A 25,366-nucleotide genomic window follows, 5' to 3' on the forward strand; every position below is an offset into this window, starting at 1 on the left:
AGTGAGAGTGTGTCTGCCGTCTTCATGGGTGGGACTGGCAGCCCCAGGCATGAGGGGGACACGACTCTGTCACTGCGAGGAAGCAATGATGCTGTTCCTTGTATCCCGGCTTAGCTGGGCTGCTGTTTATTCTTGGCATCTTGCTTCACAGTTGGTTGATCACCAGGTGAGAAGCCAAGGCCAGCAGGCTGCTTTATTCTGACTATCCAGGCCCCCAGCAGCCAGAGAGGCATAGTGATGTGCCCAGTGTCTCACGACAAAGTGACAGGCTTGGTCTAGACTCCTGCAGGGCCTGGGCCATCTTCCTTTCCCCCACAGCACGGGACGGGGACTCTCACGTGGGCAGCACCTCACAGCCTAGGCAGTGGGGTTGTGGGTTCTTGGACAGCTCATCCAGTCTACACTGTGTCAGAAAACAGCTGAGCGAAGCTGATCATAAGGATGGCACTGAGCCTGCTCTAGCTGATAGACAAAGAAATAAGAAAGCATTTCCAAGCATTTGCTAAACCTTGGCTTATATCTCCCCCCATGCTAACACCTCATTGGCCAAGGCTGGTTATGCAGCCAAGCCCAAAGTCAAGGCAAGGGTACACACCACCCCTGGAAGCCATGGGGAGGGAGAGAATCCTGTGAACAGGAGTCTCATCTCCGTACCTACCAGTGCAAGCCCGGCACGGTACCTGGCCCAGAAGGGGGGTTTGTGATGACCCCAGACAGACTCTGCCAACTCCCTTCTCTTTTCCTTCTCCTCCCACCCCCTGCAGGCTTTCGCTGGCCCTGGGATTGCCCATAAGGATGAGTGAAGCTCCCCTGGCCTGTGGCACTTGGCGGCGGCGGTCATCTCACTAGGCCCTGCAGCGGTGACAGGAGGATGCACCTGTCGGCGGTGTTCAATGCCCTGCTGGTATCGGTGCTGGCGGCCGTCCTGTGGAAGCACGTGCGGCTGCGCGAGCATGCGGCCACTCTGGAGGAGGAGCTGGCCCTCGGCCAGCAGGCCCCAGAGCCGGCCCCGGCGCTGAGGATCGACTACCCAAAGGCCCTGCAGATTCTGATGGAGGGCGGCACCCACATGGTGTGCACGGGCCGCACGCACACCGACCGCATCTGCCGCTTCCAGTGGCTCTGCTACTCCAACGAGGCCGAGGAGTTCATCTTCTTCCACGGCAACACCTCTGCGATGCTGCCCAACCTGGGCTCACGGCGCTTCCAGCCGGCCCTGCTTGACCTGTCCACCGTGGAGGACCACAACACCCAGTACTTCAACTTCGTGGAGCTGCCCGCCGCGGCCCTGCGCTTCATGCCCAAGCCGGTGTTCGTGCCCGACGTGGCGCTCATCGCCAACCGCTTCAACCCCGACAACCTCATGCACGTCTTCCACGACGACCTGCTGCCGCTGTTCTACACGCTGCGGCAGTTCCCCGGCCTGGCCCACGAGGCCCGGCTCTTCTTCATGGAGGGCTGGGGCGAGGGCGCGCACTTCGACCTCTACAAACTCCTCAGCCCCAAGCAGCCGCTGCTGCGGGCACAGCTGAAGGCCCTGGGGCGGCTGCTCTGCTTCTCCCACGCCTTCGTGGGCCTCTCCAAGGTCACCACCTGGTACCAGTACGGTTTCGTCCAGCCCCAGGGCCCCAAAGCCAACATCCTCGTGTCAGGCAACGAGATCCGGCAGTTTGCACGGTTCATGACGGAGAAGCTGAACGTGAGCCACACGGGGCCGCCGTTGGGAGAGGAGTACATCCTGGTCTTCAGCCGCACCCACAACAGACTCATCCTGAATGAGGCAGAGCTGCTGCTGGCGCTGGCCCAGGAGTTCCAGATGAAGACGGTGACGGTGTCCCTGGAGGACCACGCCTTCGCCGACGTCGTGCGGCTGGTCAGCAACGCCTCCATGCTGGTCAGTGTGCATGGGGCCCAGCTGGTCACCACCCTCTTCCTGCCCCGTGGGGCCACCGTGGTGGAGCTCTTCCCATACGCCGTCAACCCCGACCACTACACGCCCTATAAGACACTGGCCCTGCTGCCCGGCATGGACCTGCAGTATGTCGCATGGCGGAACATGATGCTGGAGAACACGGTCACGCACCCCGAGCGGCCCTGGGACCAGGGAGGCATCGCCCACCTGGACCGGGCCGAGCAGGCCCGTATCCTGCAAAGCCGCGAGGTCCCACGGCATCTCTGTTGCCGGAACCCCGAGTGGCTCTTCCGGATCTATCAGGACACCAAGGTGGACATCCCGTCCCTCATCCAGACCATACGGCGCGTGGTGAAGGGCCGACCGGGGCCACGGAAGCAGAAGTGGACAGTCAGCCTTTACCCCGGCAAGGTACGGGAAGCGCGGTGCCAGGCGTCGGTGCAGGGCGCCTCCGAGGCCCGGCTCACCGTGTCCTGGCAGATCCCTTGGAACCTCAAGTACCTGAAGGTGAGGGAGGTGAAGTACGAGGTGTGGCTGCAGGAGCAGGGCGAGAACACCTACGTGCCTTACATCCTGGCCCTGCAGAACCACACCTTCACGGAGAACATCAAGCCCTTCACCACCTACCTGGTGTGGGTCCGCTGCATCTTCAACAAGGTCCTCCTGGGGCCCTTTGCAGACGTACTCGTGTGCAGCACGTAGCGGGCGGCCCCGGCCTGCGCCTCCTGCGGCCGTGACTTCTGGGAATTATTTGGTTATTTATTGAGTGAGCCTGCTCGGGGCCAGTGCCTCCGCGTCGTCTTACTGCGTCTGGGGGTGGTGTTCACAGGACCCGCCCCACCTCCTGGAGAAGTTCCTAGCAGGAAGGAGGTAGGTGGGAGGAGGAGAAGGAGGAGGAAGGTCAGTCAGGCCCAGGGCTCCTCTTCGGCTCCCTGATTCCTGCTGCTTCCTGCTGAGTGCTCCTGGTCTGGAACCCCGTGGTGGGCCATCTGGGTGGTACATCGGCTTCCATCACCCTGAAATCCGCTTGTAGCCCAGTGGGAAGCGTGTCTATGGGGGCATTCATTAAATGGTGATAAACATCTCGGCCAAGTGCTATCACTGGACACTGGGACAGGGCTGGTCTCCATACTCCGGGGCCCATGATCCTGGTCGTCAGCCGAGGAGATGTGGCAGTGGCAACACAGCCAGGAGCGGGAAGCTGGTGGGCTGGTCGGGTCTCCTCGTGGCCGTGGATTAGTACCTCATTTCCATCTGTGTGGGATAAAAGCCTGGAAGTGGGTGGAAGGGGGCTGCAGTGAGAAAGGGTGGCCCCCGCCAGGAGTTTTCCTTACGCTCAGAGGCTAGACATTCAGACTCCCAAGACTCAGATAGGCCACACCTGGTCCGCGAGTCCCTTCGCGAGATATGGGCAGGATGCCTGTGTCCGGCTGGGCTGTGGCAGGGGCAGGGGCAGGGGCAGGCAATGCTTTTCCACAGGAAGAGGCCTCCTGTCAGTCCGTTGCCCCTGGTGACTGCTCCAGGGCCCGGGGACAAGTGCTCAGGGCCACCTGGACTTAGAGGCCATCAGTCCCGTGGGCAGTGACTCCGTTCAGTAACCTGCAGTCAGAGTGCCAGGGTCCCTTGAGCACCGGCTCGGCTACGAGAGGTATCACACGTAAGGAAGCCTCAAGCTCTGGTTTTCTACCCGACAGTCTTGTTTTATCACGGTCCTTCCAGTCCAGATGTAGCTCCTCAGTCAGAGAGCGTTTCTCCCACAGAGGTCTGGTGTGTCTGGCTTCCCTGAGAACAGGGCTAGCAAGTGAACCCAGGACCCGGATGTGTCCAGCTTCTGTGGCAGAGACGGCCCTGCCCCTGCGGCAGGCCTGACTTCCTGCAGAGCCGACAAGTAGAGGAGGGGCCGAGGAGGTGGAGCCTCAGGCTGCAGAGTGGGGCTGGGTGGGAGTGCTTGAGCCCAAGCTGTCCCTGAGATGGGCATCCCCGGCAGACTCGTCACTGGCTGAGAGACGCCCGTGTCGCAGTGGACTCCACGTGGCCCTGGACTCTCGGTCCATCACATTCCCCATGGCAGGAGGTGTGGGGGTACATTTTTGTGGTAGCCGCATGCCTTCATAGCATCCCTCCAGCCCGGAGTCTCTCTCTAATTATAACTGCCATCTGCCACCACCACAAACTGCCCAGTGAATCCACACAAGGATCAGCTCGAGACTGGAAGTCTCAGACGCGGCTGGGGGGATCAGAGCAAGACGGTACAAGCACTTGGGAGACCATTCAGCAGCAGGCATCCAATCAACCCCTGGGTGAAAATCGCCCGTGTCCGTGCTGTGCCCGTGTCTGTGCTGTGTGAGTGCACGAGTTATAAATGAGGGCAGCAGTCGCAAGAACTGAGCAATCAGATGTCCAAGAAGCAGTTTACCTTCTAATTCCCTTTACACACAGCTTCGCTGGCCATGACTCAGCTGGACACAGGGGCAGAGGGAGGCGAGGCCCCTTGTCTTGGTGTCACATGGGATCCTCTTGACAACTGTTGCTGAGAAGACAAGAAGCTAAAAATGCCTGTCCTCCACCTGGAAGTGACTCCATTATGTCCTCACCTCCACCGCCCACCTTGAAGTGCCCTTGGCCCTTAAGAGCTCACCCAACCGCAACCTGACCTGGCTTGGGGGGGCATGCCTGTGATGGACTTCTCTCCACCTCCTACTCTCTTGGACCTGCCTTCAAAAAAGCCTCCCCAGGAATCCTTACTAGGCACTAAGCCCTGCCGTGGAGTCAGACACTACCGCAAGGTCAGTGGCGTCAAGTTAGACTTTGCCTTAGCAGTTCCTAATCCCAGAGTCCCACACCCAAAGCCTGGGAGCCCAGAGTGATTCAGGATTCTGAGGTTTTTGGATCTAGAGAGGTAACACAGTGCGCTCGTGGGGTCCCGTGCCACACCCGACAACCACACTAGCATTTCTGCGGGAACTGACACCATTATTCGCACTGATGGCCCTGAGCTGCGGCAGCAGACGTCGTAACAAGCTCCTGATTCCAGAGCTGTGGGGATGGCTGGGGTCGTGGACCTGTATTGCTGTCATCAGCGCCTCTGCCTTGGAAGCTCATGGTCTCCCTTAGACAGAGGCTGCAGCAGGGGTGGGGTTGGGCCCTGGGCGAAGCCAGTTGGGCAGCAGGGAGGCAGCAGTTGAGATGGCCTTGGCAGAGCCCCCCAGATAACCTCTTTCTAACAAGCGATTCTGCCAAAGCTGAGCAAAAACACTTCCTTCCCCACCCATTCCACTCCGCCCTACACACACACACACACACACACACACACACACTCCAGATCCCAGGCACCCTCCGCTCAGCTTGATGGGAACACCCTGATTCCCGTCCAGGCTGCTTGCTTGACTTGGCTCCTTGTTCTCATTCCTGGGGTAATGGCTCCGGAGACAGAAGGCAAGCAGCAAGCACTGGGGCTGAGACGGGTTTTTTTTGTTTTGTTTTTTTTTGAAAGGGATAAAAAGTGGCTCAGGTTTCAGGTTTGCAGGAAAGACTCTGCCAATGGACAAAGCAGAATGAACGTACTTGGCCAAGAACTGCCTCTTGCTGCCCTGCAGTCCCGAGCGCTGGTCCTGGCTTGTCATGTGCTCTGGATCCAGAGGCACTGCAGGGGGAGGTGGCCGTGGGGTACCTGGCCAGGGGTGGTGGCCTTGGGGGCAAGAATTGCTCGCACAGTTTGTACCTGTGATTGAAGTCTCAGCCTTCCAGGACACCATGGGCAAGTTACCCAAACCCTCTGTGCCTCCTCTGTAAAATGCAGAGTAACAACCCTACTGACCTTGAGGTAGTGGTGATGGGAGGCACTGATCCAGGGCGCTGCTTCCTCCAGGAAAGAAGAGCCCACTGCTGAGACTGATGGAGGCGAGGGGAGCTGAGGGCCCCAGCCCCTCCCTGCAGATCCACCTGCGCTGCAGCCCTGCCGGCACACCCAGCCGGGTCCTTTTCACCTTCAGAAGAACAAAAGCTGGGCTTGTGGCTAATTAAGAGTGTAGATAAGGCCGGAGCCGCGGCTCACTAGGCTAATCCTCCGCCTAGCAGCGCCGGCACACCGGGTTCTAGTCCCGGTCGGGGCGCCGGATTCTGTCCCAGTTGCCCCTCTTCCAGGCCAGCTCTCTGCTGTGGCCTGGGAGTGCAGTGGAGGATGGCCCAAGTGCTTGGACCCTGCACCCCATGGGAGACCAGGAGAAGCACCTTGCTCCTGCCATCGGATCAGCGCGGTGCGCCAGCCGCAGCATGCTGGCCGCGGCAGCCATTGGAGGGTGAACCAACAGCAAAGGAAGACCTTTCTCTCTGTCTGTCTCTCTCTCTCTCTCACTGTCCACTCTGCCTGTCAAAAAAAAAAAAAAAAAAAAAAAAGTGTAGATAGATAATGTGTGAGAATTTTGCAAACTGGACTTGAGATGGTGGCTGACGTTGCACAGTAACCTTATAGCTTATAACCTCATAACCTTATACCCCCCTACCCCACCCAACCCCCCTCACCCCTGTCAGCATTGGAAGGGTGGCTACAGGGAAGCAGCTGAAAGAGCAGACTGAGATCAGAAAGATGCTGGCAACCACAGCCAGAGCAGCCAAGCCGCGTATCAAAGAAGCTCCACTGAGTGGCACTGGAATGACAGAGACTCCCCCCGCCGCACCTGCACCCTCTGTCCATGACTGTGGTCACGTAGCTACACCTGCATTTTCCTGTATAAGTTTCGGTCTCCATCCTTCATGGAGTGGTTGGATACCAAGGCACCAGCCGGCCACCTCCCCACGTTGCTAGCAGCCTGAGTAAACTTTCCTCCCTTTCTTTTCCCCAAATCCTTGTCCGCCAAGGTATCGGATTCTACTGTGACAAGTGTGGGCCTTGGGTTTGATAACACAGTTCTCTGCGGTGGAAAATGGCAACTTCCGCAAAACTGCTGCTCAGAGCTGGCACGAGCCAAAACTACCCACCATGGTTGCTGACGGAGTCACCAGGCTGACCTGTAGCTCGCTATAAGGTGAATACAATAAAATAACCATGGCTGACACTCTTATTCCCATCACACACCTGACACCATGACACTTCCAAGATTTCCCAAAAGGGACAAGGCAATACTCAATCCCTGCCCAGACTCCACCCCCTATTCAATTAAACACCACCCTTCAAGGTACCACTCCTGTGCCTCCAGATCACAAAACAGGCTGGCCCCAAACCTCGTGGGGTACAGCTCACTCTGGAGTATGCCCGAACTCCCTCTTGTTCATTTGCTTTAAGTGCAAAAAAATCTTGTTTCTCTGCTGATCTTTCCCTACATCTTGTCCCCAAATTTCTTTATCACATCAGAGGCAGAACCTGGACCCAGCCACCTGACAAGAGGAGTACCCAGAAATGGTGTCTGGTGGGTGGCTAAGCAGGGAGAGTGGAGCCCTGTCCTGCAGGGCCACAGGGAGTCGTTGTGCCCAGGGCAGGCTGGGCGGGACCACTTGGTGTCTGTCCATGGGCATGCCCCTTCTTGCTGAGAAGGCTGGTTCACATCCTGACACAAAGAGTCTTGGTGGAAGCTGGAGCTTTGCTCACTGACAGGAGGAGTCTGACTTGGTGGGTTCATAGAGAGACCACACACACACACACACACGCCATCAGCACACCTGCCTTCTCCCGTGGACTAGGAAAATGGCCGTCACTGGCCAAGTTCTCACCCTACTGGGCCAATGCTATGCAGTTGTGGTTTGGCTCCCCTGCTGGTCCCTGCAGAGGTGGGCTAGAGTTCCAGTGTCGCATACCACTGTCTGAGTATTTAATGTCTCACTAGTGAGGCAGTGTTAGGGGCTGGCTGAGTCTCATCCTGATGTGAGAGCCCCGTCTCTCTGTCTTTGCCTTTTTCTAGGGTGATAAGTGCCTCACTCCCACCTCTGGCTGAGCGTAGGTCCATGGGGCAGGAAGTCGAACAGGAGCAGTGAAATAGAAACTGGCTGAGTCCAGAAGGAACATCCTTGGGAGGAACTGAGACCAATGGGAGAAAGAACAACATATTGGTGACCTTAGGAGAAATCCCTGAGCTGGCTGGGGCTGACCTCCCTCTTCCCAGTGACACGTCGTGTCCAGGACACATCTGCATTCCCAGACCCTGGGCTAAGCCAGGGCCCCGGGGATTGTAGCCCCTCCCACCCTCACATGGCCACATTGGGTGGGAAGTGCCTTGAAAAGTCTGTAAAAGATAAGGTAGTGAAAGGCACACGGCCCACATGGTTTTAGGCGACAGTTCTGTAAGATCTTTGAGGAATAAGTGCTTCCTTTTTAAATTGTCCCAAAGCATTGAAAAAGACAGCAAAATTCTGAATTCACTTAATGAAGTCTGCCTGTTTAAACTTACTAACACAGCTACAGAGTGCTCTGCGAAGGAGCATCTTAGGCCCTATATGAATACATATGCAAAGATTCTAAGTAACACACTGCAGATTAAATCATGAAATTGCTAAATGACTAATATGCCTCAGCCAAATAGGTCTAGTCTAGGAAATTCTGGGAACGAAAAGATCATTCAGCATTAGAAACTGAAGGAGGAACTATGTTCTACACACACTGAAAAGGCATTTGATAAAATTTAATCCACATTCTTGAGTCTGGGGAAATGCAGTAAGCTAAGAATATAACGAAACTTCCTGAACTTGATGAAAGGTATTTATCAGAAATGATTTCTTTAAGCCTGATAATATGCAACAGTGAAATCATAGAGGTGTTTCCACTTGAGTCAGAAATAAGATGAGGGGAGCCGGCGCTGTGGCGCAGGTTAATCCTCCACCTGGGGTGCTGGCATCCTATATGGGTGCCGGTTCTAGTCCCAGCTGCTCCTCTTCCAATCCAGCTCTCTGCTGTGGCCTGGGAATGCAGAAGATGGCCCAAGTGCTTGGGCCCCTGCACCCACGTGGGAGACCAGGAAGAGGTGCCTGGCTCTTAGCTTCAGATCCAACTGTTCTGGCCATTTGGGGAATGAACCAATGGAAAAAAGACCTTTCTCTCTGTCTCTCCCTTTCACTGTCTGTAACTCTAACTAGTAAATAATATAAATAAAATCTTTAAAAAAATAAGATGAGGATGCTTGCTATAGTTGCTCTGATTCAACATTCCTCCAGGGAGATTCTGCCAAAGGAACGAGACAACTGAAATAATTCAGAGGTGTGCATAGACACACACATTTGCAAACTAGAAATGTAAAGTCATCATTATTTGAAAATATGATTTGCTATTTAAGAACTCTAAGTTACGCATCTAAAAATGTATGAAAACATCAGAAAGAAAAGTCATTTTCAATAGTTGTAAACATATCTTTAAAATGAGCTATTTGATGATGAAAAATATAAAATGTTACTAGGGATGATCAAAGAGTAAGTGGATGGGTAAGCCCCACCCCTGGGTGACAGCATTCAGTATCCAAAATGAAACAGATTCTAATTAGTCTATAAATTGAAAACAGTGGGACTGTGAGGACAACGGCAGGGGGTGGCATGCTTCGTGGGTAGACATTATGGTATTAAAGACAATGCAAAAAAACAGCACAGAAAAAAAAAAAAAAAACTGAAGTAGAATAAAACGATGAGACCCTAGACTACCAGATAGCAAAAGTATTAAGTAGCCTTAGTTAAAATCATGTCATGCTGATGCAGGAACTGGAAAAAAGTGACCAATGGAGCAGAGCAGAGTTCACATACAGAACTCTGTGCTGGTGGGAATTTAGGATATGACCAGGGAACGCTAGATTCAGCAGAGAGAGAGAGGGAAGACTTTGGAATGGTGATGCTGGAACACCTGACTATCCACCTGGGGGAAGGGCATGGAAGTTAGATACCTAACACCCAGCTTTCTCAGATACACATTTTCTAAGGATTTAAAAATACTGTGTAAATACTTGAATAAAACACAGGAGATTATCTGAATGTTCTGGCAGTACTGACAGCCTTTCCAAGAAGGCGTGAAACACCAAGACTTCATGGGAAAAACAAACAAATTTGACTACACGGAAGTTAACATTTTCTACTTGGCAAAAAGACTCCATAAACAAAGTCAAGAGACAAATGACAGACAGGAAGAAAATATTTATACCACAACTAACGGAGATTGCTATGCTAATTACATTCAGAGATCTCTACCCAATTAACAAGGAGAGGACAAATATCTTAAAGGAAATATACTGATTAGTAAATAAGTAGAAAGGCTGCTTCATTAGTAACTGAGAAAATGTAATATATCCTAATTTTTATGTATTTATTATATTTATTTCACAGAGATCGCCCATCATCTGGTTCAATTCCCAAATGCCCGATCAGCCAGGAGCTAAGAACTTACTCTCTCATGTGGGTGGCAGGGACGCAACTACTTGAGCCGCCCCCGATGCTTCCCAGCGTGTGCATTAGCAGGAAGCTGGAACTGGGAACGAAGCTGGAACTCAAACCCAAGCAGCCTGACAGAGGATACAGGCGTCTCAAGCAGCATTATAACCTCTATGCCACACGCCTGCCCTGGAAATGCAATTTTCAAATTAAGCTTCCCTATCAGATGGATGAAAGGCAAAAACATGTGAGACGGTCAAGTACTGATGAAGGTGAAGGGAAACAGTCCCCCGCTCTCTTCTCTTGGTAGAAGTGACACTGACATCGCCACTTTTTTTTTTTTTTTTTTTTTTGACAGGCAGAGTGGTCAGTGAGAGAGTAAGAGAGACAGAAAGGTCTTCCTTTTCCGTTGTTTCACCCCCACAATGGCAGCTGCGGCCTGCGTGCTGCAGCTGGCACACCGCGCTGATCCAAACCCAGGAGCCAGGCACTTCTCCTGGTCTCCCATACGAGTGCAGGGCCCAAGCACTTGGGCCATCCTCCACTGCACTCCCGGGCCACAGCAGAGAACTGGACAGGAAGAGAAGCAACCGGGACAGAATCCGGTGCCCCAACCGGGACTAGAACCCGGTGTGCCAGCGCTGTAGGCAGAGGATTAACCTACCAAGCTGCGGTGCCGGCCACTTCTATTATTTTTAAATTTGCATGTAGTGTGAGTATGAATTTCACTGTTTATATGCCTCTATTATACATTTGCTTTTAGCAAGCATGTGTTACTTCTCCAGTTTTTAAACCAAACAATGTAACAGAGTAAGAACTGAAAAATTTAAAGCCTATAAAGACAAATCCTTAGTGTAATTTTTTTCAAAAGATGTATTTATCAGGGCCAGTACTGTGGTGTAGCGGGTAAAGCCACCACCTGCAGCGCTGGTATCCGATATGTCTGCCAGTTCAAGTCCCGGCTTCTCCACTTCTGAACCAGCTCTCTGCTATGGCCTGGGGAAGCAGTAGAAGAAGCCCAAGTCCTTTGGCCTCTGCACCTGCATGGGAGACCCAGAAGAAACTCCTGGCTCCTGGCTTCAGATCGGCGCATCTTCAGCTGTTGTGCCTATCTGGGAGTGAACCAGTGGATGGAAGACCTCTCTCTCTACCTCTGCCTCTCTGTAACACTGCCTTTCAAATAAATAAATAAGTCTTATATAAAAAAAAAAGAGATGTATTTATTTGAAAGAGAGAGATGGAGAGAATGAGAATATTCCATCCTCTGATTGACTCTCCAAATGGCCACAATACTGAGGGCGGGGCCAGGCTGAAACCAGGAGCCAGGAACTCCATCCAAGTCTCTCATGTGGGTGGCAGGGGCCCAAGCACTTGCGCCAACCTCTGCAGCTTTCCCAGGCGCAGCCAGCAGGGGGCTGGATCAGGAGCAGAGTAGCAGAACTTGAACTAGCATTCCAATACGGGAAGCTGCCTTTGCAAGTGGCGGCTCTATTAGCTGTACCACAGTGCTGGCCCTTTGTGTTTCAACACTTGGACCCGAGACTGCTTCTAACTGCAAGTGCAATTCTATGAAGACCCTTTGTCAGGTTTGTCTCATGTATCACACGCGGGTGTGTCCACAGGTGTGTACGTGCGACACCCTGCAGTTCTCCAGGCAGTGGTCTGGCTCTGCCTGGGCACATGGGATGCACAACTGGGCAGGCTCTGGAGCAGTTCACAGAAAATCGTGAATCACATTCATTGGTCCATGGAAACAGCCACAGTCAAGAAGGCAGAGAGGAAAGCAGTCAGAGTGAAACCCCCGACGCCACCTCCCCTGTCCCAGGCGGCGAACCATCCCACGACATCCACCCGTCCCTCTGGTTTCTCGCTTTCCCCATGTGTCCTCAGGATGGGTGAGCACAGGAGCCCCTGGCCATCAGGAGGGCTGCTCATCAACTCAGGGTTCTGACGTGAGGGGCGATGCTTGCCTGGGCAGTGCCGGACTCACGGGTCCTGGTCCCTGAAGAGCGTGAGGTTGTGTCTCTGGATGTGAGCCAGCAGGACCTGTCCTCGGCGCTCCAGGTTCTGCAGGCCCTGCTTCAGCCCGGGGGTCCCGCCGTGGCTCTCCCAGAACACCGGGTCCATCCGCAGCGACCTGAGCAGTAGGCTCTGGAGACACCCTGATGCGAGAACCTTCACGGCCGACTCAGGGAACCTGGGACGAAGCCCACAGCACCCGTGACACAGAGGAAGAGCAGCAGTGCTCTCAGAGTGTCAAGTCCCCGGGCCTGCACCTGCTGCCTTGGCCTCAGGGGGCGCTCTGACCCCCTAGGGCTATGAAAGCAAGGGGACAGACCACAGAAATGGATCAACTCTGCCATCCCAGGCTCTGCTTGGCAAAACGTGGGGCCAAAAAAAAAAAAAAAAAAAAAAAAAAAAAAAAAAATGACCCCAGAAAGCTGAGACAGTTACGAAGAGCAAGCTGGGAAAGATGGCCCCTCCAGGCTAGCTCTCCCACCCAGTGCAAGAGAGGGGCTAGCCTTCCCACACCACAGCGGGGCAGCTGCAGGGCCAGGGGGCTGTCTGCACAGTAGGCTCAGGTGCTACCAGCTGTATCCCCTCTGAGCTTTCCCAGGGCTCCCCACACCCTCTCAAAGCGCCTGTCTACTACCATTGTTCTAGGTCCCACTGTCTGCAGCAAGACCCTCCAGCCTCAGTGCCCTGAACTTGCAACCCCTGGAGCCTCACCCACGGATACCCTCCAGGAGCCGGAAGTTCAGCTTGTCCTCGGGGTGCTGGAGGTTGGCAGCATTATCGATGTAGACCAGACGAGATGGGTCACTGTTCCGGACCTCAGAGTCGGGGAGACGGATAGAGACAGACAGGTGAGGGTGCAGCAGAGTTAACAATGCCTGTGGGCTCTGTCGGTGCTAAGGGGCTCAGGGCGCTGGGCTGTGCGTCCCACAGCACATCCTGCCACAGCTGAGTGCTCGCCCTCCCCTGGGCGCCGTGCTAGGTTCTTCCAGGTGTCAAGTCAGTGGATCCTCCCAGCAACCTTAGGAGGGGGGCACTCGTGTTAACCGCAGTTTACAGAATCGGAGGCACAGGAATCGTCAGCTAGGAAGTAGCCAGGCTGGTTCAGGCCTGGACCCACAGTGATAAGCCACACGTTACCTGTTCAGCTGCCAGGCAAAGGGGCTGCCTCCTGCTTCAGTGGCTGAAGGGGTGAGCAGTGGGGGTGGGGCTCAGCAGGTACACAAGGAGTCTGTTCGTGGGGCCTGGGCTCTGCAGTGTGTTGTGCACATGTGTGTGCTGAACCACACACACACACACAGTCACTTCTTGTGCCACCTGTTCCTGAGCACCAGGGCAGCTCCCAGAGCCTCCCTGGGAGCACCCCACGGTGTCCTTTACCCTCCGACAGCAGGAACCATACCCTGTCGAATATCCTCGAAATTTTCAAAACTGAAACCAGCAACTGAGAAGTCTTTCATGTCTTCAAAGCCACGGTGTGGTTGGGAATGGGAGGCCCTCTCTGCTGGCCCCCACCCCATGCACACCCCATCCCCCTCCATGCTCCCAAATCCCATGTGATTTCCCATAATCCCTGCTAGCAACCAAGGCTCAGATCATGGCCTTTTGCCTCCAGGTCCCTGGCTGCCCCCCTCTCTGCCTCTCTGCCTTCCATTTGGAGACCTGGTTCTCAAACTCTGCTTCCAGGGATCCTGGGGGGTTCCCTGAAGTCTCTTGGGGGCAGTGGAAACAGCAAGAACAGGGCTCCAGCCCCCACGCCACCACACTCTAGCCCATTCTCAAAGCTGCACTTGGTCAGTTTTATAGGTTGTGGCTTCCTGGAAATACTAAAACAAACAGTTCTGCTGCTAAAAAGATCAGGTCAGGGAAACCTCGGCATCCAATGACCCCTGACACTCGCAGCCAGCGTCTCTGTCCTTGAAAGAGACAGGAGGCCACGTCTGGGGCGACAGGAGACACGGTCAGGGGAGACATACCAGGATGTGGACCAGCCGCAGCTCGGCCGGGTTCCGGCATTTCTCTCGCAGCCGCTCTAGCACGCAGGGATCTGAGGGCTCAGGCTCGAAGCCACAGCAGTAGCGATCCAGACGGTCGTGCACCTGTGGAGACACCTGGCTGCTGAGGGCCTGGGACAGGGCCTGCCCCCACCAGCCCCAACACTGGGGCCATTGGGCGCCTGCTCCCTCTGCCACCCTGAGCTACACTGGGGTGCTCCTCAGAGCTGGAGCAGTCAGCACTGCTACCAGCCTTGGGCTAGAATTAGGGCCACTGCTCTGCTGCTCGGGCCAGCTCACTCCTAACAGCGGGCCCTGTGGGCTGAGGCCTCAGGCCAGCCAATGTCCCCCAATGCCCACAGAACTCCTAAAACCCTTGGATGTTCTTGGGTGACAGGTGTGTCCTTTGTTGGAACAATGAAGTTGAACGTGTTCATATGCACCCCAACTCCACAGTCTGTGCTCAGGACCCTTCCAGAAGTGCCCCTGTGCACCTGTCGTCTGCTGGTCCACTCGAGTCCACTCTAACAAACCAGAACATGTAAGTGAGGTGTGTTCCTAACTGGGAGGCATTCTCCCAACTTATCAGACTGGGCTCAGCCATGCCCAAGGTCATACATGCAAAAGCACTGGAGTGTGACCTTGAAGACGGCTGCAGCCTGGAGGTGATAGGTGGTATCCCCGGGTTCATGGAGAGGGGTTGGCTGCAGATGGATAGAGGGACATGGGATGCTTGTGCTGGCTAAAGCTCCACAAAGTCTGTGGTTCAGGGTGGCTGAGCAATGACCACAGAAGATAGATGTGGACCATTCAGAACACCCTCCCCCACCCCGCCATGCTTGATGCTGCCCCAGCTCCCAGGGAGGGTGATGGGCTCTGTGCCTTTTCCTCCTTTACAGACTGCAATGAGATCTCCAGATTTAATGAGCAAAGCTGAGATCAAATTCATTATCTCCTGATGAGCGCTGATGCTGGTCTCCTTCGACCTCTGCAACTGGGCTCTCTTTCTTGTGTTCATACGCAAGTAACAGGAAAAACTGACTGCAAACGCCCAAAGCCGAAAGGAACATTAGTGTCAGCTGCAACACGATGAGTCACGGGAGGCAGGTGGGGTGGGGTTAGCAGCTCGCTATCATCAGGAGGAGGGCTTGGGCTTCTTCCCAATCTCCACTTGACCTCTCACAACCAGGACAGCACCCTGTGTTGTTCTAGGAAGCCAGCAGGTGGCTGCTGCGGGCACACGTTAGCTTATTCATGTCCAGCAGGACAGCGAGACTGAGAGAGAGGCAGAGAGAGAGAAGGCACCCCTCCCTCCAACGACCATGGCCTTTCCTGCCACCAAATTAGGACACACGCTAAGCGGTCAGAGGAAGGTGAGGATGCAATGAGCCCGGAACCTACAGCCGTCAGATCAAGGAACAGAAAGGAGGAGAGCAAATCAGGGCTCTGTGAGGCAGGAACACAGAGCAGCCAGACTGGTGTGGCTGTCCCCATCCAGGCCTCTACCAAGGCTGAGCAGGGCAGGGCTGAGGAGCAGCCCCGCAGCAGCCGCCAGAGAGCTCCCAGCCCCCCAGTTCACATTAAATCCTCTGAAAGTAGGATCAACCTCCCTTAGTGCTCCACGTCATCCTTGAACTTGGCAAGGGAGCTTTCACATGCACCCCATTTCTGAGGCTGCCAACACAGTGGGTAAGTGCAGAGGTTAGCAAGACCAGAGAGTAAATATTTTAGGCTTCAGAGGCCTTATGGTCTCTGTTGCAACGACTCCATGGTACCACTGGAGTGCACACCGTACGCATTATAGATAACATGAAAACAAATGTGCACAGCTATATTCCAACCAAGATTTATGTCCTAAAATTTCAATTTCATATAATTTTTTAAAGATTTATTTATTTGAGAGGCAGAGTTACAGAGAGAGAAGGGGACTCAGAGAGAGAGAGAGAGGTCTTCCATCTGCTGGTTCACTCCCCAAATGGCCACAATGGCCGGAGCTGCACTGATCCAAAGCCAGGAGCTTCTTCCAGGTCTCCCATGTGGGTGCAGGGGCCCAAGCACTTGGGCCATCCTCCACTGCCTTCCCAGGCCACTAGCAGAGAGCTGGATCAGAAAAAAAAAGTGGCTGGGATAGGAACCAGCACGCCCATGGGATGCCGTTGCTGCAGGCGGAGGCTTAACCTACTACGCCACAGCGCTTGGCCCCACATATCTTTGGACATCAAAAATTATGCTGCTTCTTTTGATATTTTTTCAACCATTCAGAAACGCCAGAACCAGTCTTAGCTCTTGGGCTGAACAAAAGCTGGTGAAGGGTGAATGAGGCCGCCCCGCAGTTGGGTGTCTGACCCCTGGTGTGGAGCCCAGATGGCTCTGAGGATGAACCCCGGCTCCACAGTGTCCCGCTATGTGACCTGAGGGTTATTAACCTCACTTGGCCTCAGTTTTCTCATCAACAAAATGGGGTGATGATACCCCCATGAGGTTGTGCTGAGTACCCCACAGCCTGAGGGTATACAGGGGTGCTTCAAAAAGTAAATGGAAAAAAATGGAATTGAAAGATGAGCTTATCTGGGGTCAACCATGCAGTCTTTCATAATAGGCATTCTGTCCTGACAAGTCCAGGGACCTGAGTCAGGGGTGGCATCCCAAGAACCCCTGGCCTCACCCTGGCTCTCCCCACACTACAGGCCTAAGACGTGGGGCTTGACATAGAACAGGAGTGACAATGGCCTAGCCCTGCCCAGAATTGTACACGCAAGCCTGGTGTTTGCAGCACAGACGTACCTGTGAGATGGAAACCTTGCCTTCTCTTGGGCTGGGAGAGTAAATGCCAGGGCGATTACAGGAACGGCCCCCTGCCTGGTGCACGGCCCACCACAGCCCCCAGCTGGGCTCCTAGCTCGGCCCTCCCCTCCCACGCCCTGTTCTGCTCGCTGCACGGCAGGAGGCTGTGGCTTGCAGCAGCATCTGCTTCCAGAAGATTCTACCAAGAACACTGGCCCCAGGGGACAGGCAGCACCGGCTCGCCAGATCCACACCCGCTGGAATGTGTAACAGGAAGGCCTGGGCCGGCGGAGCTGCCAGTTTGATTGTTTTGCCACGCTGTCTGGTTATTTTTTTCCCCTGAAGAGAAATTAAGCCAAATGTGACCGAGCTTAAGTTTCATCCCCACATTCCGTTCGGGTTTGATTCTCTTTTTCCCCCTTACTGAAAAAATAAGGAGTTACTCAGAAAAAATGATAATGATCGGCGGTTCGGGTTTTCTGAGACAGCCCATGAGTGTTGCATTACCACGCGAACTGAAGTTTGTGTTCAGTTTTAGTTAAGTCAAGGTCAAGCCCTTACTCCATACTGAGCACTCTGCACAACAAAGGCAGCCGACCTTTCTACCAGTCAAGAGGGAGACACTGTACCCCTTTCAAAGATGAGAAAACTGAGTCACAAGAGGCTAAAAATAATGTGCTGAGGTCATGCAGTTAGGGAGTGGTGGTGCCTGGGTTTAAACCCAATCAGCCTGGCCTTGCCCACTAAGCAAGACAGGGCAGACAGGGCAGACATGTGCCCAGGCATCAGCGACCATAAGGTTCTGGACAGCCAAGATGAAACTCCAGTTCAACGTGATCCCAGCATCCAACGGGTGACACAGCCCCAGGTTTTTGAATGCAGGAACAAATGTGCACACCTAACTGACACAGTGGGGTCTTCACAGGAGGTCTGTGGTGTTTTTTTTTTTTTTCTTGACAGGCAGAGTGGACAGTGAGAGCAAGAGACAGAGAGAAAGGTCTTCCTTTGCCGTTGGTTCACCCCACAATGGCCACTGCAGTCAGCGCATCACGCTGATCCGAAGCCAGGAGCCAGGTGCCTCTCCTGGTCTCCTATGCGGGTGCAGGGCCCAATCACTTGGGCCATCCTCCACTGCACTCCCGGGCCACAGCGGAGAGCTGGACTGGAAGAGGAGCAACCGGGAGAGAATCCAGCGCCACGACTGGGACTAGAACCCGGGTTGCCGGCGCCGCAGGCGGAGGATTAGTCTATTGAGCCGCGGCACTGGCCTGTGGTGGTCTTTGAAAGCCTGCCCACCACCCCCCTGCCTGCAAGCTGACAGCCGAAGGTTGCAGACAAAGCCTTGCTCGGGGACCTCCCAACATGGGGCAGCAGTGTGGGACAAGAGGCTGCAGTCTTCCATGGAGGGACACCACACCCAGCTATGGGGAGGGAAGGGCCTGCAGAGGCCCTGCACGCGGGTGGCCTGAGTCCTCCAATCAGACCCACCAGTCTCCAAGGCCCAGTCTGGGCTTCCTCAGCCAGTGCCTGATCTGGGTCTGGTACATTCCAGAAGGGCCACCTGCCGTCCCTGGTGACCTCACCCCCTTCACCAACGTGGGGACAGCCTCAGGCCCTTCACAGTGGAGATGAGGAGCTCTTGGCTGGGGCCACCGTGTGTTCCTCCCCTCCACCATGGGAGTTTCATCCCCAAGGTCTTGTGCTGATGGTTCTAAGAAGGTGGCAACTGGATCCAACTTCGGTGTTCAGAGGTGGAGCCTTTGGGCAGTGATCAGGTTGCTTTGGGTGCCAAGGGCACAGCTGGATTGAATCTTAGTAGCTTTCCAAGAGGCCACACAGATGTAGCCACACGAGTGCTCCCTGCTCTTGCCATGGGATGCCCTGCACCACCCCGGGACTCTGCCAACAAGAAGACCATCGGCAGGGCAGGCATTTGGCTCAGTGGTTAAGGAGCCACTGGGAATGCCCACATCCCACATGGAAGTGTCTGGCTTCAAGTCTTGGCCCCAACTTCTGATCCGGCTTCCTGGTAAATGTGAATTCTGGGAGGCAGCAGATGACGGCGCAAGTACTTGGGTCCCCACCACCTACATGGGAACAGATTGGGTTCCAGGCTTTTGGCTTTAGGCTCGCCTTGGATGTTGTTAAGCCTTAGGGAGTGAACCAGAGGATCAAAGACCACTGTCCCTGTCTCCCTGCTTTGCAAGTAAAAGGGGAAAATGAATTTTAAAAGTTTTAAAATGCATCTTAAAAAAAATACCTAACCTGAGAGGCTTAACCAGTGGATGCCCCAGCTTTTGTACTTGAACATCCAGAACCATGAGCCAGAAGAAACCTTTTTCCTTTATAAAGTTCTCCTGCCTCGGGTGTTTTATTACAGTAAGGAAAATCTGACGGTAACTGCTGAATGGGCTCACTGACTGACAGCCAGGGAGCTGCAGGGTGGCAGCAGGCAGGAAGAGAGTCAAACCTCTTCCCACACCCAACCTCCTTCTCCGTGGAGCACTGCTCCGACCAGTGGCTGGTGAAGAATTCTGTGAGGCTTTGGGGAAGTCACAGTGGCCCTCACTCCCCTGGGAGGACTCACCCTGCCTTGCTGCCCACAGTCTCAACAGAGCTCCTGGGCCATGGAGGCTTCGGGGGAGGGAACACCTGTCCCCTGAGACCAGAAGCTTGGGAGGCAGGTGGACAGCAGGTGGGCTCCTGGGAGCTGGACTGAGACATCTGTGGATCACTCTGCACCTTAAACGTCGGCCAAACCCCAGCAGCCCTGAGCAGATGAAGCCACCGCAGCACAGTAGGTTCTGACCACAAAAGCTAGACTGAGTCACCACAGGGCCATGTTCCACTAAAGTTCTCCACATTAGTATCTCTGGGGGAGGAGAGAATCCTAAGGTCTCCACAGATACCCAAGAGGCTTTTGATGACTGTAGACTTCCATTCCGGGCCGTGAGCAGTCTTAATAAAGCAAGGGTAGCAATAGGTTTGCATGACATGCTCAGTGAAAAGCCGGCATGGGGGCCGCTACTGCAGCACAGTGGGTTAAGCTGCTGCTTGCGACGCCAGCATCCCACATCAGAGCACTGGTTCAAGTCCTGGCTGCTCCACTTCAGTTCCAGCTCCCTGCTACTGTACCTGGAAATGCAGTGGAAGACGGGTCAAGTGCTTGGGGTCCTGCCACCCATGTGGGAGACCTGGTGGAGTTCCTGGTTCCTGTCTTTGGTCTGGCTGTTAGGAAGTAAGCCAGCGGATGGAAGATTCTCTTCCCGTCCATCATTCTGCTTTTCAATAAGTAAATAAATCTTTAAAATGAAAGTCATCATGATGCTTAATGGCAAAAACTAGAAACTGTCCCAAGTCTGTAAGAAGCAAGTCACAGCTGTTAGTCCATTAATATATACATTGCTCTCAAGGCACCAACCAGCAGATGTCATGAGATGGAAGCAGGAGAGGGCCTGTTTTCAATGGCCACGAGAAAATGAAATGCCCAGGAGTAGCTACATGCCAGAGAAGATTCAGCAGGAGGAAACACACAGAGGCCGCTGGGGACCTTGAGTTAATGGGGAGACACGTCCTTGGCTTAGATGACTCTATATTTTACGATGCAAATTCTCTCTTTTTTAAAAAAAATTTATTTGAAAGAGTTACAAAGAAAGAGAGGGAGAAAGAGAAAGAGAAAGAGAAAGAGAAAGAGAGAGAGAGAGAGAGAGAGAGAAAGGTGTTTCCATCCGCTGGTTCACTCCCCAGATGGCCACAAAGGCCAGGGTTGATCCAGGCCATAGCAGGAGACAGGAGCTTTATCCCGGGTCTCCCAGGTGCGTGGCAGGGGCCCACGTACTTAGGCCATTTTCTGCTGCTTTTCCCAGGCCATTAGCCAGAGCTGGATCAGAAGTGGGGCAGCCAGAACAAGAACCAGCACCCATAAGGGATGCTGGCACTGCAGGTGGCAATTTTACATCACAACACCTGTCCCTCTTGTAGTATTAGTTCACAAAAATTTAATCTGATTCCAGTAAAATCCCAAAAGGATTTGGGAAGGGGAAGGAGGTAACAAGCCGATTCCAAATTTCATAGGGGAAAAAGGATGCAAGAGAATTCTAAAAAAAGAGCAATGAGGAAGACAACACCCTGCAAGATATTCATATAAAACATAAAACACAGTCATTAAAACAGTGTGATTCTGTCATATAAATAGGACTTTTTCTGGAACAGAAGAGTCCAGAAATAGACCTATAATCATATGGAAATTGGCTCTGGGAAAGGTAGTACTTCAAATTGGGGGGAGAGAATGATGATTCCACAAATGGTGCTGGGACATTTGAGTTGCCATCTGAAAAAACAGTTGCTGCACACCTCATCCCTACTCCAAAATAACTTCCAGATGGATCAAAGATCTGTGCAAACCAGCCACGAGAGGATGTATTGATTAGCCCTGAAGTGGGCTAGCCCTCTTAAGACATAACCCACAGACCGCGAAGTCACAAAAGCTGGATCGTTCTAATAATGTAAACTTGCATAAAAATTGTGTGCACAGCAAAAGGACTTTAAAGAAAGCTTCTTGACGAGTGACTCTAAGAGAACTATTGCACAGTAATGAAAACAAGAGGCTGCTTCCCCCATCTCACTCCCCCGGCTGGCTGAACCAGCCCCACCTGCCCCCTGGTCTCAGACTCCACCTCTGGGAATCCCAAACCAAGACAACTAGGTGGACTTCCAGGAGGAGACTGGATTGAGGGGTATTTACAGGGGCTGACAGACAAGTTAAGAGGCTGTTGTGTCTGGGGTCTCAGCTTTTGGGACATGAGTGCACCTTTGTATGCAGAAGTTAGAGGAAGGCTGACACGGCCCACTCACAGCTCAGCCAATCACATCCTCTCAGGAGCAGCACTTACGCGACGCAAGCAGAAAGGTGCCAGTGCGGGAAGGCAGTGCTGGTATCCTGCACCTGCACCACCCTGGCACTCACTGTGTCCATACAGGCTGATGGCTTTCCACAACAAGGACCTGTGGCTCTCGGCCTTAGACCCCTCTGGCTACAAGTGACAGGAAGTCAACAGCCCTGGGAGTGCTCTCCACCAATGATGGCTGGAAATTAGAGAGTGAATATTGCAGCGTCCTGGCACACTAGGTGGGACAACTCCAAGGCCCCCAGAGGACCCAGCAGGGTGGAGCCCCAACTGTCCTCAGCAATGTCTGGGTACCATATGGAGTGGGTGTGGGGTGCATGGTGTATGTGTGTGTGAATGGTGTGTTTGTGTGTGTGTGTGTGTGTGTGTGTTACTACAGACATCTGAGCATACTAAATTCCTATATACCATACTTGTTTGGGTAGAGGTGTGCATGATTTTATTACTGTCCAAAAAACATTCACCGGGCAGAGTGTACTTCCCTTCTTGGACAGTGGGGTTGCCAATGGAATATTAGCAGATGTGACACTGGCAGAGGAGTTAAATACGCTTCTGCAGCTTGGTGGAGCTCCTGGGCTCCTGCACGCCCTGCCCTGAGAAGAACGCGCTCTGAGTATTGCGGCTCCTTCACCCTGGGCCCCAGGGAGAGAACTGCAGAGCAGACCTGACCACAGCCGACAGCGTGGAACTACGCTTGGGTGAGCCTCGTTGACCCACAGACCCTAGAGCAAGAAATAAAGGGCTGGGGCTTTAAGCAATGGAGTCTGGGGGAGGTTCTCACACGGCGTTATTTCAGCAATCACTAACTAACACAGAGCGCCAGGTGGATTTGTGACGCGTAGGTATGATTTGTGGGCGGTAGGAGAGATGTGGATGTGTGTACAGTACTCGTGGGTCTGAGTTAGTGGTGCGTTGGGAAACACAATCACAGAAAAACAAGGAGGATGAGGCCAAAGACTTGAGCAAGCCCAGCCACCCAGAGAGGGCTGTATGCAGAGTTTGTACCTGGGGCTCCCGTGCAGACACCCCCGTATTCTGCAGCCTGCCAGTGGTTTGGAGGAGGACAGTGGCAGCCAGACTTGACTGGTGTTCAGCACAGCGAGGAAGACGTGGCACGAGCCCAGCCCTGTGCTGTCCCACCCCACCTGTGTGTGCTTGGCCACAGACACTCTGTCCCCGCGGAGAGCCTGCAGCCAGGGAAGAGCCCCATGCTGCAGCCCCGGAGAGGAACAGAGCGGCTCTGTGTGGAGTGGCAGGCAGACAGCAGCTCTGCAGGAGCTGTGCCTCGCACCTCAAAGCCCCAGGGCTTCCGGACCAGCAGCCCCTTTCCCTGCCCTCACTCTTGGCCAGCTGAGCGGTGACACAAAGAGAGGTGCTTTGGAATCAGACCAGCGAGGCTGTGTCCCGGGGCACCAGCCGTGACCTTGGGCATGCAACTTCACCTCTCTGGGCCTCACATTCTCACTCAACTTTAAGTCAGCGAGGCCTGGCTGAGTTGATTCCTGTAAAGTAGGAGAAATGGTGTCCACTTGCCGCCGAGGGGGTGCTGCCTGCCAGGCACTGACCCAGGCACATTCCACGAAGGACCTCGTGTGCAGAAGCCTCACAAGCTCAGGGGGCTGGGCTGCTCCAAGGACAGACCTTGAGACCAGGGTTCAACTGAAAGCAGCTGACGTGTGGGCCGGCGCCGAAACCCACAGGTAGGAGCAACGAGGCCAGGAAGGCCACCAATGACCACTGGAGCTCTTGGGCTGCGTTCCTGCTTGGGAAACCCAAGATGTGTGCCACATGCAAGTCTGACATTCACATTCACCAGGCTCCCATCAGTCACGGCTGAGCACGACCCCACCTCCCCCAGCCCCAGCGCTGAGTGTCCTACAGTCTGGGAGAGCCTTCCTGCCTCACTCGGGTGCTCGTTCAGCCTCCCAGGTATTTTTAGGACATAGTAGGCTCCAGGGCCCAGAGCAAGCTTGCAAATACAGGTGCAGGCAACTAGAAGGTACCACGCATTAAAAGAGCCAGGCCCAAGGGGATGAGGTTGGGACACGCAGTACCACTGTACAAGCTGCCAGCAGCAAAGGAACCTGCTCAGTGTCACCCGGGGTGGGGGTGGGGAGACCTGGGCATGGAGAGGTCAACCCCAGGTCTGACACCACAGCCCTTGCTCTTGACCACCACAAAGCAGCCACAAGGACACAAAGTGCAGAGATGAGCTCACTCAGGGACCAGAAATGAACTCATCACAGGCAGACAGGGGACAGCCCAGAGGAGGAGGCAGGGGAGCCCGTTGATGTCAGACAATGAGGAGGTAGGGCCTGAGGCCAGGAAGAGAGGCTGGCGGCCACTTGAGGGGGCAGGCAGCAGCTACAGGCTCAGGCTGAGTATTGCTGTGGGGGAATTAAGGCCCCGAGCTACTAATTCTTCAAAGGAAGCAGGATTTTTATGGCAAATCAAAGTCTTGCAAATTGTTTAAGAAGTTTCCAAAACACACTGAGAACCAAGCTTGGGTGGCCCCAGCACGGCATATCAGCCCTGAAAGCCTGGCGGTGGCTTGTGGCCTGTCCACTCAGCTCTGTCCATCAACCCAAGGGCCGGCACTGACCTCGTTCTTCCATACGGAGCTGGCTCACTGGGCTGTACTTAATCTGTCTGTATTTCTTTCTGGCCGTGTTCCACTCATGTGTACCCATGGCTGACACCCGGCTCACGGGCGCCAGAACTGCCACCCTGGCTGTCAGCATCCGGTTAGGAGAGACCGAGGCTGCCGCTGAGCCGCAGCAGCACACTCATCCCTGGGCGCCCCACGCCCGCGGCACCCCTGCGGCTGGAGTTCCCTCTCGTTCCTCCAGGGACCAGTGTCCTTTCTCTCCTTCTCTCTTTCTCCTGCTCCTATTCTCTTTGTCTCTGTCTCTCACACTTACTTTTTTAAAAATTGTTATTTATGTATTTATTTAAAGATTTAGTTAGTTGAAAGAGTTACAGAGAGAGAGAGAATGAATGAATGAATGAATGAATCTGCTCATTCACTCCTCAAATGGCCACAAAGACCAGGGCTCAGCCAGGAGCCCAGAACTCCACCTGGATCTCCCACCTCAGTGCAGGGGCCTAAGGACTTGGGCCATTTTCCACTGCTTTCTCAGGTGCAGTAGCAGGGAGCTGGATTGCCAGTGCAGCACCCAGGACTCGAACCGGTACCCACATGGGATGCTGGGGTTGCAGGAGGCAGCTTTACTCACTCTGCCACAATGCCAGCCCTCACTTTATTTATTTTTATTTTTATTTTTTTTACAGGCAGAGTGGACAGTGAGAGAGAGAGAGACAGAGAGAAAGGTCTTCCTTTGCCGTTGGTTCACCCTCCAATGACCGCTGCAGCCGGCGCACCGCACTGATCCGAAGGCAGGAGCCAGGTGCTTCTCCTG

The 25,366-nt window shown here is 54.0% G+C and overlaps 2 protein-coding genes across 8 annotated transcripts in view; one reads left to right on the plus strand and one right to left on the minus strand.

Moving 5' to 3' along the window:
• Positions 1-2,994, plus strand: part of POMGNT2 (protein O-linked mannose N-acetylglucosaminyltransferase 2 (beta 1,4-)) — an 18,593-nt gene extending 15,599 nt beyond the window's left edge. For both annotated transcript variants that reach the window (XM_002713157.6, XM_089306462.1), the window contains exon 2: positions 765-2,994. In XM_002713157.6, the coding sequence (XP_002713203.1) occupies positions 872-2,614 (1,743 nt within the window). In that variant the 5' untranslated portion in view covers positions 765-871 and the 3' untranslated portion in view covers positions 2,615-2,994. The remainder of the gene's footprint in view (positions 1-764) is intronic.
• The window catches only part of GASK1A (golgi associated kinase 1A), a 70,721-nt gene that overhangs the window by 9,386 nt on the left and 35,969 nt on the right, over positions 1-25,366 (minus strand). For 2 of the 6 annotated variants that reach the window (XR_016214885.1, XR_016214886.1), the window contains exons 4-6: positions 14,239-14,361; positions 12,977-13,080; positions 2,540-12,443 (exon numbers count right to left, since the gene is read on the minus strand). Coding sequence is in view for 2 of the 6 variants with exons in the window: in XM_089306461.1 (XP_089162587.1) it covers positions 12,233-12,443; positions 12,977-13,080; positions 14,239-14,361 (438 nt within the window). In the remaining 4 variants the exon portion in view is untranslated. Of the gene's footprint in view, positions 1-2,539; positions 12,444-12,976; positions 13,081-14,238; positions 14,362-25,366 lie in introns of those variants that run through there. The other 4 variants (XR_016214887.1, XR_016214888.1, XM_089306461.1 and 1 more) reach the window with 4 other exon arrangements.

Source organism: Oryctolagus cuniculus, chromosome 10 (genome assembly GCF_051225735.1).
Source record: "Oryctolagus cuniculus isolate XC-2025 breed Fujian yellow rabbit chromosome 10, ASM5122573v1, whole genome shotgun sequence".
Classification (NCBI taxonomy): Eukaryota; Metazoa; Chordata; class Mammalia; order Lagomorpha; family Leporidae; genus Oryctolagus; species Oryctolagus cuniculus.